Raw genomic sequence first — 19,973 nt, 5'->3', positions numbered from 1 at the left:
TGTCACACCACACCAGCAGTCTGCACACTGTTTTCAGTGATGCCCCCGCAGGGGACACAGTGGGGAGGCGAGGGTGGAGAGGAAAGATGGTTTAGGTGGCCTCTGCTCCAGCCCCGCAGCTCCCTGAACACAAAGAGTTCGGAGCCAAAATGACAGCAAAACAACAAAGCTTGGGAAAAAGGTGCTTTCGCTGCTGAACCAGACAATAGTGAGCTGTGAAACAGAAACTGTTGAGCCTCCTCCTTACTCAGAGAAAGAGAAGAGAGGGAGGGCAGGAACCCCACAGATAACAGCACTCTATTCATATCTGAGGGGCTCCTGGGCAATCCTTTCTCCCACAGAGGAGGTTGGTCCACTCACACTGTGACTCCACACATCTAAAATCAAATGCTTCAGCTCATGGCCAAGCTAGCCTGTGTCTGAATTCCTTATTTTTATCAATGGGATCATCAGTCCCAGGTCACCGGTACAGAAGGAGAGCAGCCCCTTCAACACCGCTGTGGCCCACCACCCACACCACTATATATGCTCAGGTGCCAAGCTTGTTCTGTTCCGCTCATTCCCAGAGAAGCCACCCTGGTCCAAATCCCCCAGCACCTCACATTCACACCCGACTACTACAGGCTCCCTGATTCCGAGCTTCCTCCATTCAATCTTCCCCTCACAAGCCAAGCCCTTCAAAACACCTGACTGCACGAATCTTTCTTCTGGAACCATTTCCTTTACTTCCTTTCTCCCTCACGTGCCACACTACACTGCACTACGATCTACCTTGATGGCAGTGTTCTGTGATCATCTCACTGTTCGTCTCCCTACCAGCCTGAAGCTTCCGAGCTCAGGGCCTGGGTTTTGTTCATAGCTGTGCATGCAATGACTAGAACAGTCAGACTAGAACAGCGCTTGTCATATACCCAGAGAACCCTCTATAAGGTCTTACGTCTTAACACCTTATTGAATGAAATTTTAATTATGAGACCTACTGAAAACCCACCACAAACTAACTTCCACCCCTCCCCCCAGCCTTATTTTCTACTCTCCCTTCACATGGGCTGGCCTCCAGAGAGGATCCCAAATGCTCTTGCCTCTGAATTCTGATTCCCTGCCCCACCTGCCTGCAGTGCCTCACCTCCTCACCTCCCAGCCCAGTGGGGTCCAGCCTGGGCTGCACATTAAAATTGCCTGGAATGCTTTAAAAAGTCCACATACAGGCTGGGCACGGTGGCTCATGCCTGTAATCCCAGCACTTTGGGAGGCTGAGGGTGGGGGCAGATCACCTGAGGTCAGGAGTTCGAGACCAGCCTGGCCAACATGGTGAAACCTCATCTCTACTAAAAATGCAAAAATTAGCCAGGTGTGGTGGTGCGTGCCTGTAATCCCAGCTACTTGGGAGGCTGAGGCAAAAGAATCGCTTGAACTGGGAGGTGGAGGTTGCGGTGAGCCAAGATTGTGCCACTGCACTCCAGCCTCCCAGACCAAATAAATCTGACCATTTGGGGATAGAACCAGACATCAATGTTTTCAATATACAGCCAAGATTGAGAACCACCAACCCAGCCCAATCCTACCAAGCCCTCAAGGTCTAACACAGGCCCTCCCCTCCTCCATGAAGCCTGAGTGAAGCTTTCTGACTCAACTACTATGCCCTTTATCTGAAGAAACTGCTTTTACTACTACAGTCCGTATGCACTGATCGTCTCCACAACTTGACTGTAAAGTCTTCAAGAAGGCCCTACCGCAGTGCCACAGCCTCCATTACAGTGCCTTATGCAGAGCTAATCATAAATAAATGGTGACTGAAAGGGGGTGTCTGCAGGTAACAACCTGACTGGCTTGAGGGGTACCTCTTTATTTCCACTGCCCACTTTCCAGTGGTAATGATTAGTGAAACACCCAAAATATACACACTGATGTGCATTAGACTGCTTTCACTTATTTCCAAACTGACTAAAAACTATAAAACGGGATAAGCTAAATTATTTCAATAAACATGAAATTTTCCATATATCTATTTAAATTAACTTCATTCTCCATGACCAAAGGTATGATAATAACATAAGTGTTTTGCTGCAAAATGACTCAGGAGGTAAACTATAAAAGCCTCTACGTCTCCTGTATTGACAGGAACTGAGACTAAATATGCTACTGCAGCAGGTACTGCATTATGACTCAGCAGCGGGCTCTCAAATCTAACCTAAGTGAAAGCCACAATAGCATGGGAGGCAGCCTCCATGCTAATGAACTTGTGCTAAGGAAACAGACATCTTTGGTAGGGTAAAACACAGGTTGGGGCAGAGGGACCTGGACCAAACCCTAAATGTGATCTAAAAGTGCTTAACATTGGCCAGGAGCAGCAAGAACAGATAACAAATGGAGGTAGGAAAAAAGGGCTGATTTTTCTCCAGAGCTCCAGATGTCTTTATCACTGCCTAATGACAATTACACTCAACCAATTAAGATGCCACTATGACAGTTACATTGTCAGTAAGCCTTTGGACCCCAATGTTGATGGCTCTCTAATTAGCGACTGTGCAAAGTACAACTGCAACTAATATACTAGCTGATGTAAGAACACTAAGGAAAAACTGAAGAAAGAAGTCTTTTCCAAATGAGGATATGCCCCAGCCCAGTGAAGCTGTGTGCTTTCCCAGTCTTTTCTACACTTGGCAAGGTTGAGTTTACCTCTAAATAAATAGGTCAGAGACCATAGCTGATTTTTTGTTGAAAGAATGGGAATAGAGCCTCTCTCAAGCTCTGCACGCCAGAGGGATTGACAATTTAAAATGATTTACCACCAAAGAGCTTTCATTAACTAGTAAGTTTCCAATAAGCAGACTACTTATTGGACTAAGGGACTAGAAGAATAAGAAGGAATAAATACTGTACAGCTAAAAACAACCTTTCATCTTCGTAAGTATCCAGCAGCGTTTCCATTTTGCTTCCATGTGTCAGCTCTTATTTGCTAAAAACAAAATTTTTTAAGGCCCTTCCTAGCAAGCTGGGGGGTTGTTTTGATTTAAGAATGCTGAGAAGTAAGGTTAAGTGACTTACCCAGGGTCACAAGAAACATTTTAGTGGCACAGCTGGGATCAAAATGTGCCCCAGGTTTTTCCTCAATCACTGCTTAGCCAACAAGCCACTCTGCCTCCTCAGATGACACTGTCTTTAAACAAATACTGCTTTTAAGAACCACCCCCATTTAAGTGCAACATAAGGAATTTATTGTTTTCAATATTGTGACTCAGGTTTGCAGGACACAGCCCAGCCCCTGACCCTAACCCATCGATTCGACCACTAAATTGCAACTGGAAGGTGAGAAGCCAACAGAAAAGGCTCAGTATGCTGGGAGCAGGACTGGGGGCTGAGCAGATGCAACCTGTGCCTCCCATGCCTGCTTCTCAGGGAATGCAGGAGAACATATGGAACCGTTTGTAAGACTTCCCTCTCTACAGGATCATACACAAACAGCCACTCCGAAACCAAGTCACAGTTCTATTCTGATCAGGCACCCAGAGCAGCCAAGAGGGGCCCTGTTATGAGGCTTCAGGCCAGGAACAGCAAATGCTTTCATTTGTGTGTCAAATCCAATACATGGTAGTGGCTGCCTAGAGCTCTGTGTTGAGAAGGATTCTGAAGCTGTGTTTCATCCAGCTTACCAGAAAAACAAATGCGGTAATGGGTTATTCATGATCACTGCTGGTTGGGGAGTGAGGAGGGCAGCATCTCTGCCCCATACAGAACTCCACCTGGCCAAGTCCTAGTCATCCTTCTGGATTCAGGTTGAAAGTCATTTCCCAGCAGGAAGCTAGCCTGATGCTGAGCCTGTACGAGGTGCCTCTCCCTAGCATGTTATGGCACCGTGCTCCTCCCCAACCCTAACACCTCCCACAGTGTTCTGTAAACACCAGTAACTGGATCCCTTGGCGGCCTATAAACTCCCCATGACCCAGGGGGTTGTGTGTGGTATTCATCTATGCTTAGTGGGTGTTGACGGAATGAATGAATCTACTGACTTAAACCCAGAAGATGGAAGTGGTTTAAAGCCTACTGAGCAATCAGGCAGAGGCTCCTAAAACTGCAGTGTCCACATTTCAAGAAACATTCGTGCCCTTAACATATAAAAGTTTGAAGAACTATTCAGTTGCTCCATACTTTCTTCAGTAATACCAAAGAATACCAATCAATAAAAGCAAGAGTATTTACTATTTTCTATGAAACATGACGGGGTTGTATTATGCAATTAACAAAATGAACTCAATCCCACAGTGCAGAGTCCTTCTGTGGAAACGCACTACAACAAACATCAAGTGGGGCTTAAGACGCATCAATTGAAAAATAATGAACGTCTTAATGGACTTTACGAGATACATGCACTACACACTTAAAACTGTTTTCCATACATCTTGGTTAATCACAATCAATAGAGTCAGAGTCAATGATGATTATGCAGAGTTATTGTAGCTGTGGCCCTTCCCATTATTCCTCGGAGAACCAGAGATGGATAAATGCAGTCATGAGTTCACCAGTATTTATTAAGGATATTCTGGAGCTCCTTCATTAAAGATATAATAAATGTAATGCTCTCCTCTAGTCACTTATCAATATCTTACCTCAGACTTATTTACCAGAAGAGCATGTATACCTCACAGCAGAAAATAAATAAATTTAAAAGTATTTTTAAAAAGAGGTCCCTAACGGGTAATGGTCGAATTCCTTATGGGAAACAGTCCAATGTCACAATAAGTAGCAGCAGAAAATCTATACAAAACAAGGTTTAAAGGAAAACTGTTAGGGGAAAAAGTTTTTTTTAAAAAAGGAGAAAAATGGAAAGCATGTCCTTAGTAAGTATATATGGGCAACATTTATCTCACACAACCTTATACCTATGTTATTTACAAAGCATCTGTTATCTCAACAGCCTCAAAGTAATCCATAGGCAGTATTTATTTTTTACACATTCATATAAAACTAAGCGAGTGTTGGAAACACCATCCTTGAGGGCTTCAGTTCCTGAACAGAAAATATTTTTAAATTCAGGGCAAATATATACGTATTCACATTAAAGCTGCTATTCATATTTTGGCATGGTATACAGTCGATAAAAAGGTCCTTTTTAAAAAAAAATTTTTTTTGAGACAGTCTCGCTGTCACCAAGCTGGAGTGCAGTGGCATGATCTTGGCTCATTGCAACCTCCGCCTCCCGGGTTCAAGTGATCCTTGTGCCTCAGCCAACCAAGTAGCTGAGATTACAGGTGTGTGCCACCATGCCTGGCTAATTTGTGTATTTTTGGTAGAGAAGGGGTTTTGCCATGTTGGCCAGGCTGGTCTCAAACTCCTGACCTCAAGTGACCCACCTGTCTTGGCTTCCCAAAGTGCTAGGATTACAGGCATGCCATTGTGCCCAGCTAATAACAAGGTACATTTGTAATTACTGGAAAAAGCAGAGGACAACATAGCTAAAAGCAAGGTATTTCAAGTTACCTTAGATGACTCTGTTTATATTTTGGAGATGGAGTCTCACTCTGTTGCCCAGGCTGGGGAGCAGTGGCACGACCTTGGCTCACTGTAACCTCTGCCTCCTGGGTTCTAACGATTCTTCTGCCTCAGCCTCCCGAGTAGCTGGGATTACAGGCACGTGTCACCACGGCCAGCTAATTTTTCTATTTTTAGTAGAGGTGGGGTTTCACCATGTTAGCCAGGCTGGTCTCAAACTCCTGACCCTAAGTGATGCACCCACTTTGGCCTCCCAAAGTGCTGGGAGTACAGGCATGAGCCACTGTGCCTGGCCTGTTTGAAATTATATTTTCCAATACTTCTTTTTTTTTTAATTATTATACTTTAGGTTTTAGGGTACATGTGCACAATGTGCAGGTTTGTTACATATGTATCCATGTGCCATGTTGGTTTGCTGCACCCATTAACTCGTCATTTAGCATTAGGTATATCTCCTAATGCTGTCCTTCCCCCCTCCCCCCACCCCAGAACAGTCCCCGGAGTGTGATGTTCCCCTTCCTGTGTCCATGAGTTCTCATTGTTCAATTCCCACCTATGAGTGAGAACATGCGGTTATACTTCTTAATTGTAAACAATGATAAAATTCCACTGAAGGGCCTACAGGCAAACTGAACCAGCCAAAGATTCAGACACCAATTTTTACATATATAAATTGGAAGCTCCAAATTTTGCTCTCTGTCTACAAAGAACTGGAAACCCTCTCACTCTGACGCCAGGTTGTATGAATGGGGCTCAGAAAAATAAAAACATATTTGAATCAGGCCATGTCTGGCAGCTGAAGCAGCAGCCAGAGATCACTTGGTTGCTAGAGAGGTATAGGCAGTTTTGTTTTGAATCTACTTGGGCATACTTGCCTCAAAAGGAATGAAGCAAAAATGGGACAACTGAGTGTTTTTAAGGAAAGAAGAGCGCTAATATTTTGCAACAAATGATACAGTTCTCCTTCCAACCACACTTGGCAGAGGAGAAACATGGATACATAGTCCTGCTCCTTCCAGTAAAGGCAGGAACTGTATGCTAAAAAGGCAGAAACCAGGGGAGAAAATATTTAGGAGTAATGAAAAAAAACCTCAACACAAACAGGGTGCTTGGTGTTTTTTTTTTTAAACCAAAAGAGAGAAAATGTCCTCTCATGTGAATAGAAAAGTGTGTTTTCTTATGCCAACTAGAATGCTTTAGCCTTATGAATCTCAAGTAACAATGAGGAGGGAGTTTATTGCAAAACGCCATCATACTCCTGGGCATCTGATAAAAGCTTCTGGTGAGCTAATGGCTTAATGGTTAGCAGAGCTGGCACAAGGCCTCCAAGGAGCTACTGGTTCTACCTGAGATGCACTCTTCACTAGGTGGCTCTCCTTCACTACTTATGGCAAACGACACCTAGCCCTGCACCTCAGGTTTTATACTGTGACTTTTTTAAATTCATGATGTCATCTGATTGCAACACTCAACTTCCAGAGGGCAACTGGGGAGAAGGAAGATGAGAACAGTCTAAGCATCACGAAACAGAACAGGGATGTTTCCATATGCCCCTTTCTTCTATTCTTTCTCCTCAAGGATAAACATACAATTTTCAAAACATTCTAAAATTCTAAGAGCTGTTACCACAATAAATCAAAGAAACAAACAAAAGACACGTTTCCTGATCACTTACTATCTAGACAAACTTTCTGCTAAAACACAAGGAAAACACACACTAAACCTCGCTAGCATTTCAGGAGGTCCAGCAGATCATAGATACAAATGCAGACAGGCACTGAACTTTGAGAGAAAGACAGGTGACTGATTCTGTAGAGACTGGTGACTTATGAACACAAATTTTTCTCAAGTTACAGAAATGAGAAATTTTCGCAGAAAAAGAAAAGTAAAAGTTGTGTCTGAATGTCTCAGTCACAGTTGAAGGCACGTCCACTTATCTGTCCAACAAAGAAAACAACTGGTGCAGGTCTTTTCTGCGCTGCTGCATATCCCTGCTAAGTGGTCAAGTGACAGCAGAGAAAGACAAGAGCGAGGGCTAGAGAAGGCGCTCATGGAGGTAATGGAAGCCCAGAGAGTGTGGGGTCGCCGAAGGGGAGTTTTCCTTTCTTACACACTTGGCTCAAAGTTTCCTGGGTCCTGGGAAAGATGTGAGACTCTGAGGGCACAAAGACGCTTAATACAGGGCACCCCCCATTTCAAGAGGGGAAAGTCAATAGGACCAAATGCTGCCAAGAAGCTGGAGGGGACGAGCCAAGAAAAGGCCATTGGTTTGTTGACCAAAAGATCACGGGTGACCTCTGAGAGTGCAGCACAGTGGGGCTGGGACGGAGCCAGCTGGAGGCAGGTTAGACGAGGAGGAAGGAAGAGGGGCAGGAGGCATGGGCTCTCACTATGTACAGCACTAACAGGAAGATGGCAGGGATGGTTTGGAGACTTCAAGTCAAAAGGTTAGATTGGAAAGAAGCTGAGGGCTACAAAAGCATTTTTAAATAATTTATTCATCTGGAAAATAAAAATTCATTCCCCTAAATCCAGTAATTCTGCTTACAGGACTCTAGCCTAGGAAAACAATTAGGATTGCAAGACTAGGAGACGATAATGAAAGAACTTTAACTCTTTATTTTATATACTTATATAGAATTTCAAGTTCCTACAGTAGCATGTGTCTAATCATTTTAAAATAAAGATTTGTAATGCTAAAAAGGAGAAAAATTTGCAGACATCTATACATAAAATATTCATAACATACATATAACAAAACACAGGAAATGACCTTAATGTCCACTATTAGGGGAATAAATAGGGAAATTGGGGTATAATTATCCAAAGTGTTTTTGCAACAAGTCAAAGAAACTAATGAAAAATATGCAACATGAAAAGAATTCATCAGTTTGGTGAGGGAAAAAGGCCACAAATCTAACAAAGGCTATAGTCACACTATGAAAAAACATGCATAGAAAAACAGACTGAAAACTCAACCAGACACATGGGAGACCTTAATAAAGGTTGTGTTCCATGCTAGAATTTGAGTGGCTTTCTCTTCGCTACTTTCTAACATGGTTGCAAAACAACATGGTTTTTACCACTGCTTTTACTATTTTTTTTTTTTTTTTTGAGATGGAGTCGCCCTGTCGCCCAGGCTGGAATGCAATGGTGCGATCTCAGCTCACTGCAACCTCTGCCTCCTGGGTTCAAATAATTCTCCTGCCTCAGCCTCCCAAGTAGCTGGGATTACAGGTGCCCGCCACCACGCCCAGCTAATTTTTGTATTTTTAGTAGAGATGGGGTTTCACCATGTTGGCCAGGCTGGTCTTGAACTCCTGACCTCGCGATCAGACCACCTAGGCCTCCCAAAGTGCTGGGATTACAGGCGTGAGCCACCGTGCCCAGGTGCTTTTGTTTTTTGTTTTGTTTTGTTTTTTTGTTTTTTGTTTTGTTTTGTTTTTTTGTTTTTTGTTTTGTTTTGTTTGTGGGTTTTTTTGTCTTTTTTTTTTTTTTTGAGATGGAGTCTTGCTCTGTCGCCCAGGCTGGAGTGCAGTGGCGCGATCTCGGCTCACTGCGAGCTCCACCTCCTGGGTTCACGCCATTCTCCTGCCTCAGCCTCCGAAGTAGCTGGGACTACAGGTGCTCGCCACAATGCCCAGATAACTTTTTTGTATTTTTTAGTGGAGACAGGGTTTCACCGTGTTAGCCAGGATGGTCTCGACCTCCTGACCTTGTGATCCACCCGCCTCGGCCTCCCAAACTGCTGGGATTACAGGCGTGAGCCACTATGCCCAGCCGGCTGCTTTTGTTTTTAAATAGACACATGCCACAAAAGAAAAACCAAAATGACGCTATAATAGCCAAAGCTGCAAAGCAGCAAATGAGGGCTGGAGACGGCAGCCTCACCAGCCAGCCCTGCCTGTGGATGCTGCAGAAACACAGCGGAGCGGCTCCACTCATGCACACCCAGCCTGGCCCTGAGCCTCCGCCACCTCAAGCAAGATGAGGGTCTTGGAACGCATCATCTCTAAAGTTCCTTCCAGGTTTAAAAATGTATGATTCTAAACTGAGACAACTAAGAAATTAGATAACAGACACAGGCATTTCTCTAGTTTCCCATATAACATCATATACAGGTGACAGGGGACAAGGGGAGTCTGTGTATTAAGTTTTAATGCTTACTCCATATAAAACAGTACACATTTAACAAAATATTACATACCACTCATAGTTTTAAAAGATGCTTACAGGCCGGGTGCAGTAGCTCATGCCTGTAATCCCAGCATTTTGGGAGGCTGAGGTGGGCGGATTTCTCGAAGCCAGGGGTTTGAGACCAGCCTGGCCAACATGGCGAAACCCCATCTCTACTAAAAATACAAAAATTCGCTGGGTGTGGTGGCGCACACCCGTAGTCCCAGCTACTCGGGAGGCTGAAGCAGGAGAATCGCTTGAACCCGAGAGGCGGAGGTTGCAGTGAGCCGAGATCACACCACTGCACTCCAGCCTGGGCGACAGAGTGAGACTGTGTCTCAAAAAAATAAAAATTTAAATTTAAATTTAAAAAGATGCTTACAAATTGCTGGAAAGAAAATACAGTAGGTGGCTGTAAAGTTAAATATTATTTCTAAGTAAAATAATTATATAAAACAAAAAATGTTTCAGTGAAACAGCAAGGCCACACAATGAGTTGCTCTGTCAGCTGTAGATGGTCCCATCTCCAGGAGTTCCAAGAGTGGACGCCAGGCTACAGTGCTAGAGAAATCTCTAGGAGGAGACAGGACTGGAGTAGGCCTTAAAGAATGGGTTCTGGGTTTTGAGTTGAAATGTTCTGGAATTAGATAGTGGTATTGGTTGCACACCCTTGTAAATCTAAGAAAAAAATCACTGAATTGTACAGTTTGAAAGAATGAATTTTATGGCATATGAATTATACAGTCATGTGTCACTAAATGACAGGGATGCGCTCAGAAAAATGCATCCTTTGGTGAATTTATCATTGTGCAAACATCACAGAGTGTTCTTACACAAACCCAGGTGGCACAGCCTACTATACACCTAGGGTACGTGAATGGCCAATATCATATATGGGGTCCATCATTGACTGAAACGCTGTTATGCAGCATATGACTGTATCTCAACTAAAAAAAATGACGCAGTCAGAGGTAACTAAATAGAACAGTGTGGAAACAACAAAGGGACACTTGACAAGTGTAATAAGGAAAAAGGCAGCTTGGAAAGAAATGTCAAAGAGCTCTGAATGTCAGGAAAAGTTAACGGGAAATTATTTGTAAGACTGTAGAGTAAGCAAAGACTCATGGACAAAAGAGTGAACAATCAAATGCTTTGGAAAGAATGTCTCCCCACTGGAAAAACAAGCCTCAGGGAGACAGGCGCCAGGTCCTATTCACATGATGGGTATTTGAGTGTCAAATGCGTTTATGAACGAGTGACTATTTTCAGATTTCACTGGTTTTATGTGAAAAGAAGAGTAGGGAAGAACCATGACTGGGTCCATCGTGAGGTTCACTGCAATAAATATCAGTCTGGGCCTATGCAGCAAGGCCCCAAACTAGGAATATTTACACAGAGAGCTGAAAAGGTGAGAAGAAGAGATTCTGCTCTCCATCAATGATGTGAAATGTACTTAATAGGTGTAAATGCAAAAATGCTTCATAGTTTAGCTCTAGGTACATAAAACTAAGTCTCTGAACAGACTCCACTTGTGCAAAAGAAAGAGAAAAGGGAAGGAAAAAAGAAGAATAAGAGAAACACAAGGTAAGCACAAGAGAAAGAAGGGGTGAGGTGGCCACTGTCTCTTTAAGAAGCTCCTTGGAGATACATTAACTGTAGAAAGCCTGGTGAATTCAACATTGATTGGGAATGAGGTAACCACAAACACCGCTGTCTCAAATGAAAAGGGATTCAAGATCTGACCCAGAAAACAAGCATCGTAACCACCAGATAAAATTTTAATGATAAACACAAGATGCTCTACATACAAGCAATACTGAAGTCTCTCATGCTAAGCCATCAACTTAAGGTTTTCTTAGAAACAGGAGCCGCCAGGAGCCTCTCTGACCCACAGATCAAGTTTCATCCTATCGATCCACAGAACTCGGCCATCGTGCTCTGTGCTGGCATAATCTGTAATGTTGAACAGACCCCGAGGGAACAGAGAGGCAGAGAGAGAAGGACTGGCATCTGGACTCGTAGGGGGCCTGCGCTTCGGGAGCTCCAGAGAAGAAATTCATAATTGGCTTTGAGATTCAAGGCTTTCCTGTATTTGTAAGTTCTTTTGCGACTCTTTCAGTCCAGTCTCAGCCTTCTGTCCTGAAGTGTCTTCTGACACTCTAGGCAGAGATCCCTTTAAGCTGGAATGATCTAAGTACCTTCTGTAGTTCCCACCAAACTGTAGTATCCGTGGGTAGAAAGGAGCTGCACAGCAGGCGATTGTAGGCCCACATTTTAGCAATGCGGTAGAGAAGCCCAACATGCACCGATAACTTAATGGACAGAATCGCAAGTATCTGGACCATCAATCTTTCTAAAACTAGTTCTGCAGCACTCCCAAGAAGGGCTTTCGCTTCTAAATCATAGCCAGTAAAACAGAAACTAAAGAAAAGCCTGCCTCCTGGGTATATCTTGTTTAAAGCAGAAATACTTTTTTTTCATAGGCACTGCATACCACAAAATATTAAAATAATCTGACTGTGTGGAATTTCTATTCAAAAGGTGCTCTTTAAGGAATGCTGCTTAAGGAAAGATTTTTCTTCAAAGAAAAGGACTCCTCTACTACTGAGTTTTAAAGTCCAAGGTTTGTTTTGTTTTCCCATAGGCAGGAACTTCCCTAAGGCGTCTCACTCCATAGCTGATTCAAACTCGGGAACTTAAGTGTTCTGGTTTCTACTTTATGGCAATAAGTATACAGTCTGAGGCTATAGTTCATGACATCTTCCTAATCCAAAAAGAAAACTGATCTTATTGTACAGTAAATAAATATATAAATCTACCTCTGTAACAAAGTAGGAAGACTGCATCAAAGTGGTTTTTGGGACAGAAGCTGAAGGAATTTACAGAAGCTAAAATTAAATGTATTGGCCATGGAGAAAAAAAAATAAAACAATTTCAGGACAACTTAAGTAACAAATAGGTACTATATGGTGGGGAAGGAAGATTATGTGTGGCCACAGCCCTTCTTCACAATAAGGGATTTAGAAAAAGAGAATGAGAACAGGGCCTGTCTGTGCCAACACTTATTATTTTTGCTTGACTTTTTTATGTCTTCATAAAATACAAACTGTTTGCCTTAATGAAAATCTCACGTAACACGCCACAAGAGTGATTTAAAAGCTGGGAAAGACATATTGAGACAAATGGAGCACAGATCCGCTCTACACCATGTGCTTCTCACCCTTGCTGCAGCGCTCTCACGTCCCTGGGAACAGAATCACGGAGACTCTCCCTCTTCCACATGGGCTGTAACTGAGGGAGGTACATGCTCTCAAGGGAAGCTAAGGTCACTGGTACTCAGAGGGCAGTATGAGAAAAATGAAAGACCTTCAGATGCAGAGCACTCAGTGGAAACGGTTTTGCTTACCCAGCAATGACCACGCCATCGTGAGAATGCACATCACACAAAACCACGTCAGGAACGTGCTCCAGCTCGCTCACGGCACCTTTGCGATTCTGCATGAGGAAAAGGGGGATGCAGTTTAGACTATTCTCGGGACAACCCGAAAGCCAAACATCGCGCTTTTTCACCTACTTTCCACAGCAATTCTCTACAGCATGGACAGCAAGTGCATTCAAAGTTCTGTGGGCATTCAAAAAGACAAAAATGATGACTAACATGCTAAGCTGTTAAGCATGGACGAGTTACCACATATCCCAAAGGCACTGAACTCGAGGACACAGGATGTATGAGACGCTGCCCCATCCTCCAGGAGGTTACAGAATAGAAAGGAAATATGTGCTCACCAGTAACTACCATCCACAATAGGCTGGCATGTATCTGCTGGGAGTGGCAAGTATCTAAAGAAGCTTATAAAGTATATGAAAAAGTTCAGTTCAGCAAAAAGAAAGTATTACATGATACCTTACCTGTTAATTCTTATAAGGACTCTCAGAATAAAATGCAAAATTCTATACAAATAGATAAAGATCAGGATGAGGAAAAGGAGAAGACATGATACTATTTCTAACTGAGAGGCCAGAGGTTTCATGGAAATGGTATTTGAATGAAAGTCTAGGCCAGGCACAGTGGCTCATGCCTGTAATTCCAGCACTTTGGGAGGCAGAGGCAGGAGGATCACTTGAGCTCAGAAGTTTGAGACCAGCCTGTGCAACACAGGGAGACCCCATCTCTGCAAAAAATTTAAAAGATAGTCAGGTGTGGTGGCATGCACCTGTAGTCCCAACTATTTGAGAGGATGAGGCAGGAGGATCACTTGAGTCCAGGAACTTAAGGCTACAGTGAGTTATGATTGCAACACTGTACTTCAGCCTGGGCAAGAGAGTGAGAACCTATCTCTAAAAAAATAAAAAATTAAGTTGAATTAAAATGAAGGGAATCTGAATGGACATAAAGTATTGACATGTGGGAGGTTGGGAAAAGTGAGATAGTTAGGCCACAAAGCAAGCATGAATAAGGTATTCGAGAATACCATAATTTCAACCTGTCCCAGACTGGGACAAGGACTAGAAGCAGTGTAAGTGCCCAGCACAGTTCTTAACATACAGCAAGTGTTCAATAAGTGGTAGTCATTATTATTATTATTTCGATTATTAGGAAAAAGATGACATCGTTCCATTAAAATACACATTTATTAAGCACCTAGACTCTAGAAACTGAGCAAAGTAATTTGCATGATGGTCTTAACTTAATCCAAGGAACGAGTCTAAGGCTGAGAGACAAAACTGGACACATCCACGTGGAGCTGTCCTACGAGTGGAGATATGGGGCGGGAAGGCAAGGATCTGGGAGTCAGCTGTGTGAAGGCTGTAACCAAGGTTACAATAACAGAAAAGCTCTTGTGAGGGAGAAGGTATTGAAAGAAAAATAAAGGGCCTAAGATGAAAACCTGCATTTATGCAAACACCAGGAAAAAGAACACTATGGCCACCACAATTAGTTTAGCAAATCATTTCCAGGTTGGCTCTGAAATGCAGTTCCAGATAACTTCATGCATTTGCAGGTCATTCCCTTTGTGGAGGTACCTGAGAACCCTGGGGTCCCTTCTAGGGTCTCCCCAGACACTGACTTAAGAGGTACCAAGCCAAATCACCGGCCTAACCCATCCTGAAGTCGAGCACGCACAGCACAGAACCTTGCATCTGTGTGCAGAGGCCTATGCTCTCCTACAGCCAACCTCGCCTGAGCACTGAGCGTGGACCAGGCTCTGCAGGAGTGGCAGACGCTTGATGACAATCATCCTCACCATGACGCCATGAGCAGTGCCACTCCTAGCCCTTACTCTACAGACGAGAAAATGGAGGCAGACAAAAGTAAAGCAACTTGCTCAAACACTGCCTTTCATTTCTTTCTTTTTTTTTTTGAGACAGTCTCCCTCTGTCGCCCAGGCTGGAGTACAATGGCGCAATCTCGGCTCACTGCAACCTCCACCTCCAGGGTTCAGGCGATTCTCCAATCTCAGCCTCTCAGTAGCCGGGACTACAGGCGTGTGCCACCATGCCTGGCTAATTTTTGTATTTTTAGTAGAGACGGGGTTTCACCATGCTGGCCATGGAACTCCTAACCTCAAGTGATCCATCCGCCTCAGCCTCCCAAAGTGCTGGGATTACAGGAGTGACCCACGGTGCAAGGGTGCCTTTCTTGTTTTGATAAGGCTTTCTTTCATTCCAGAATTTTGGTAAGAATCCCACCATTACATTTAATGAAAGATACATCATTTAAAATTTCACTCCTAGAATTCTCCTTGTTAACAGTGTCAGGAAATGGACCTTACACGCTCCAAATAGAAGTCTCCCTCATGTTTGGTTTGGCCTGCAGTCCGCTCCAGTTCACTCAATCAACAGCCATGTAGTGAGTACTTACCTAACACATGACTTCCTGTTCGTTAGAAACAAATACTAAATAGACATTCAGCTAGATTGTATATAACTTGTAAAGTGTTACTAAGTGCCAAATGCTAGGTGGTGGGTCTTTAAAATATCGTCACTTCTGTCACCTCCAGGCCCAAAAAGGACATACCTGTCCTCTTCCCTTGCTTTCTCTATCACCAAAGAGGAAGCAAAAAACACAGCTGCTGCTTTTCTCTACCACGGTCTGACATCTTCGAATTCAAGCCTCGGGACGCCAAATATCTCCAATTCTCCTGCTTGTAAATCTCAAAAGTATCTCTCCTTTTCTGGAGAGAAAGGACTCCGTTAACATTCAGCTCTCAAGCTTTCCTTAAATCGCAGCCCCTCCCACCAGGGTTAGACCCTCTGCTTTCTGACCCTTGTTTGTCTGGGCAGCTTTCTCTGTCATACCTTTCTGCCTGTGTCCATCACACGGACCTACCCAGGCACATGGGCAAGAGGGATTGGGGCTTCCTCCAGACGAGTTTATTACCGTAGGTGGATGCAAAAGGGCACTGTGGGGCCAGCATGACCTGTCTTAGTGGTGGTGTCTTAACAGCCTGCGAAAGGATAGCCACACTAACTCTCAGAACAGTGGTTCTCGACCGGGAGGGGATTTTGATTCTCAGGGGACATCCAGCAATGTCTAGGGGCATTTCTAGTTGTCATGACTTGGGGGAGGAAGAGAATGCTACTGGCGTCTAATGGGGAGAGGCCAGAGATACTGCTCAACAGCCTGCAATGCACAGGACAGCCCCGCACAGAAAGAATTAGCTGGCCCCAAATGTCACTAGTGCTGGGGTTAAGAACCCCTGAATTAGAGAGACACTGCTCTCATTGACTTTACTAGAAACCATGTGAGGTTGCCCAGATCAAGCATATCGGTCACTAATCAGGTTAGGAGGTGAATAGGGACAGACAGGCACACAGGCAATATGTCACTATCAGTAATGCACAAAAGCTTGTTAATCTCAAAGTCTATTAGGATTGACCTTTATGGGAGTAAAGAGAATGGTTCCATCCCTTCTCTACCATTGAATCTCCAGCCTCCCAGGTGAGAAAGAAACACTGCCACCACACTGCTGTCTCGTCATGCCTCAAACAGCTTTATGTAACACGGCTCTTGACAGTTATCTCCTATGGAAACACTTCACTGTGCAAATTCTTAGCTGTGATCTAATATTTCTGTAGAGACTTTGATGTGATAAATGTTACGGAAGCATGCCAATAGGTCATGTGAGGGAAGAGAAGACAGTGCTTAGAGATGTTTAATCATCTCCCTCTTACATTTACCGGAAATGACGTTTTCGGCTCCTCTTTTGTGTGCAGGTAGTGCTTTTGCTTTCTGGGTCCCTCCAGAGAGTCAGTGAAAGTCAAGGGGGCTGCACGGAGCACTCCTCTGACCACCCTGACAATCAGAGAGGAAGTGGCTGGCAACCCAATCCACCCTTCCTCTCCTGCAGAATAAGAGGATGTTCCCAAATCTTGAGGCTGAAAATGGAGGCAGATCATCTAATGGCGAACAAAATGGGCAACAAGTCACCAACAGCTGAAGGGGAGGCTCAGTGTACCCCTCTCCCTTCACTGTTGGCAATTAATCTCAGGCTATGAGTGAAAGCTTGGATTCCCATGTCTTTGCAGGCTATTCTTTCACAGGTAATGATATTGGCCACTGCCCACCTTCCAGTTGGTTCGTAACATGTGTTCCTTGGCTCGGCACTCTTGGAAGATGAGCTTCCAGCAAGAATAGTCAGAGATGCTGCTATCCGGAAGGTGCCCTTCCTGCTGGCACAGCCTGTACCACAGCACCTCATCCTCTGCAATCACCTTCCACGTCTTGCTCACCTAAAACAGCAGAAGTGACACAAATGTCAAATTCTGCAATTAGAGAAGCCCCTTGTCATCCAAAAATCAATCAACACCTATACTATTGCCCTGGGTTTATGGCAGTATAAAATGTCTCATTAACAAAACACTATGAGGTGAAAAAAAAATACAAGCAAATGTTTCCAGTTTTATCTTTCAAGATTTCAAAATTGTTGTACCACCATGTAATATCACATTTTAGACTACTTGGTTAAATTGTAATCTAACAAATAAGAGAAGAAAATACACAAATACATAAAATGCAAAAAATATAAACTTTTACATGGTAATTAGCTATACAATCATACAGAGCTTTTCAGAATGGCATCTCTTTACTTTTGACAAACAGCATTTGTATTTCTACCTTATAGAATTGAAGACTGATGGCCTCCAAAATCAAAGGCTGTCATAAAATTACCTATAACCCAAACATCTGGTCAGGTAAAAAATTCAAATTTAAATTGCATGTGAGAATTTAGATTTTAAACATATGTATATATTTAATTAACAGAAAACTCAAGCCATTATCCAGGACTGTAAGATTAGATCTAGAAAAATTAATGTTATATCTGGCCTGACTTTAAAATCCCAACAGTATCCAGAGGAAGTGGCCATTTTAACTATTAGCATTTTGTTTTCCAACACGAATTTAGGGGAACAAAGGGTTTACTTCATCACAGGATAATGTGCAAAGTTGGCCAGACTGCAAAAGATGGACTCTGTTGGCAGATGAGAAACTGATGGAGCAGATCAGCGTGATCCTGGTCTGCAGAGCATTCTGGGAATGCAGGATCAAGTGCCTGATACTTGCTATCCATCCAAAAGTTGAGACCCACTTCTAATGAAGAGTGGTGATGGGTCAGTTACAGTACCCTGTACTCTTTAACACTCCCTTAGGGCCACTTCAAGACTCAAAGAGATGGGAAGAAGGAAAATGAGAGAAAGTAGGAGACCAGACTCTTACTGCACAAAGGGCCTCAGCTGATAAAGCACTGACAGAGAGTTAGTTTGCAGGATGGCAGATTAAAGACCTCCAAAGACCTGCTCCTCCATAACAGCAGTTAGAATTCCACCAAAAATGATCGATCAACTTTTTCAGAGTCTGGAAATTAACAAAAGGATTGCAATATTCTGAGGAACATTTATCCAAAAAAAGTGGCTTAATCTCAGTAAGAACAGTGACGTCTGAGTTGTTTTAATGTGTGCTAATTCTGTTTCCTCCTCCGGCTCCAGGATTGCCTTAAAAATCAACAACCTCGTGAAGATGGCAGCTGTAAAAACCAGCAGACTAGCAGCCATTAGAGAGGCCAGACAAGTTTAGAGCTCCCCAAAAATCAAATCCCCAGAGAACTGTCACCATTTGACCTGGCTGACAGCTTGCCAGAAAGCTCTATCCTCAAGACTTGTCTTTATCTGAGCTGGCTGAGCACTCTCTCTGTCCTATCTCCAGGGCATTTACCCAAAATAGTAAGTGGCAACTGCTTAACTCTACAGCTGCCTGAGGAGGCACTGCCAGCTGGGGCTAACAAGGGGCTGACCAAAAAGCTTGAAAGAAAAAGCTGGGAAATAGGATGTCCATAGGAGGCTCTGAAAGGCTCCAATATATTCCTGGGAGTCTGGAATGCCACGTGAATGTATAGGGCTATGTGTGTGCCTAGGAAAGACCAGAAGGCCCTAACCTCTCCCCTCTGGCTGACCCTGAGACTCTGCACAAGTAGGAAGTGAAGGCTAAGGCAGAGCTGTAAGCTGCTAGAATGGTGAAGCAGTACCCCAACATACAGAGAGCACCTCAGCAAAGGCTGGGAGACTTACTGTTTCAGTGGATTTAAGGAAATCTCCATTTGATAACTAGCTAACCACTAAGCTAGCCAACCAGAGACTTCAGTAGGTGCACATGACAAATAATACAAATTAGAGAATTATTCCAGAAAAGTCACTAAACAAACAGCAGCAACAACAAAAATAACAACAGCAATAACAGCAAATTCTGAAGAGGGAGAAAGATTCTATTTCCAGAGTTTCCATTATTTAAAATGTCCAGTTTTTAACAAAATTACAAAAGTATGCAAAGAAACAAGGAAGCAGGGCCCATATACAGGGGAAAAGGCAGTCAACAGAAGCTATCCCTGAGAAAGTCCAGATGCCAGACTTACTAAACAGAGACTTTAAATCAGCTATTTTAAATATGTTCAAAATACTAAAAGAAAGCATGTCTAAAGAAATAAAAGAAAGTAGAAGAACAATGTCTTCCCATATAGAAGATAATGATAAAGTGATAGAAGATAATGATAAAGTAATAGAAATTATCTGTTAAAAAACTAGGGAGGCTGAGGTGGGCGGATCACCAGGTCAGGAGATTCAGACCATCCTGGCTAACACAATGAAACCCCATCTCTACAAAAAATACAAAAAATTATCCAGGCGTGGTGGCACACACCTATAGTCCCAGCTACTTGGGAGCCTGATGCAGGAGAATCATTTGAACCCGGGAGGCAGAGGTTGCAATGAGCTGAGATCATGCACTCTGGCCTGGGCGACAAAGCGAGAGACTC

The 19,973-nt window shown here is 43.5% G+C and overlaps 1 protein-coding gene across 4 annotated transcripts in view; it reads right to left on the bottom strand.

Moving 5' to 3' along the window:
- FBXW8 (F-box and WD repeat domain containing 8) overlaps positions 1–19,973 on the bottom strand; it is a 120,624-nt gene that overhangs the window by 66,204 nt on the left and 34,447 nt on the right. For all 4 annotated transcript variants that reach the window (XR_004032064.1, XR_004032065.1, XM_003274438.4 and 1 more), the window contains exons 3-4: positions 17,236–17,400; positions 13,073–13,161 (exon numbers count right to left, since the gene is read on the bottom strand). Coding sequence is in view for 2 of the 4 variants with exons in the window: in XM_003274438.4 (XP_003274486.3) it covers positions 13,073–13,161; positions 17,236–17,400 (254 nt within the window). In the remaining 2 variants the exon portion in view is untranslated. The remainder of the gene's footprint in view (positions 1–13,072; positions 13,162–17,235; positions 17,401–19,973) is intronic.

This window comes from Nomascus leucogenys, chromosome 10 (genome assembly GCF_006542625.1).
Source record: "Nomascus leucogenys isolate Asia chromosome 10, Asia_NLE_v1, whole genome shotgun sequence".
Classification (NCBI taxonomy): domain Eukaryota; kingdom Metazoa; phylum Chordata; class Mammalia; order Primates; family Hylobatidae; genus Nomascus; species Nomascus leucogenys.
This window is presented reverse-complemented; position numbering and strand designations above follow the sequence as displayed.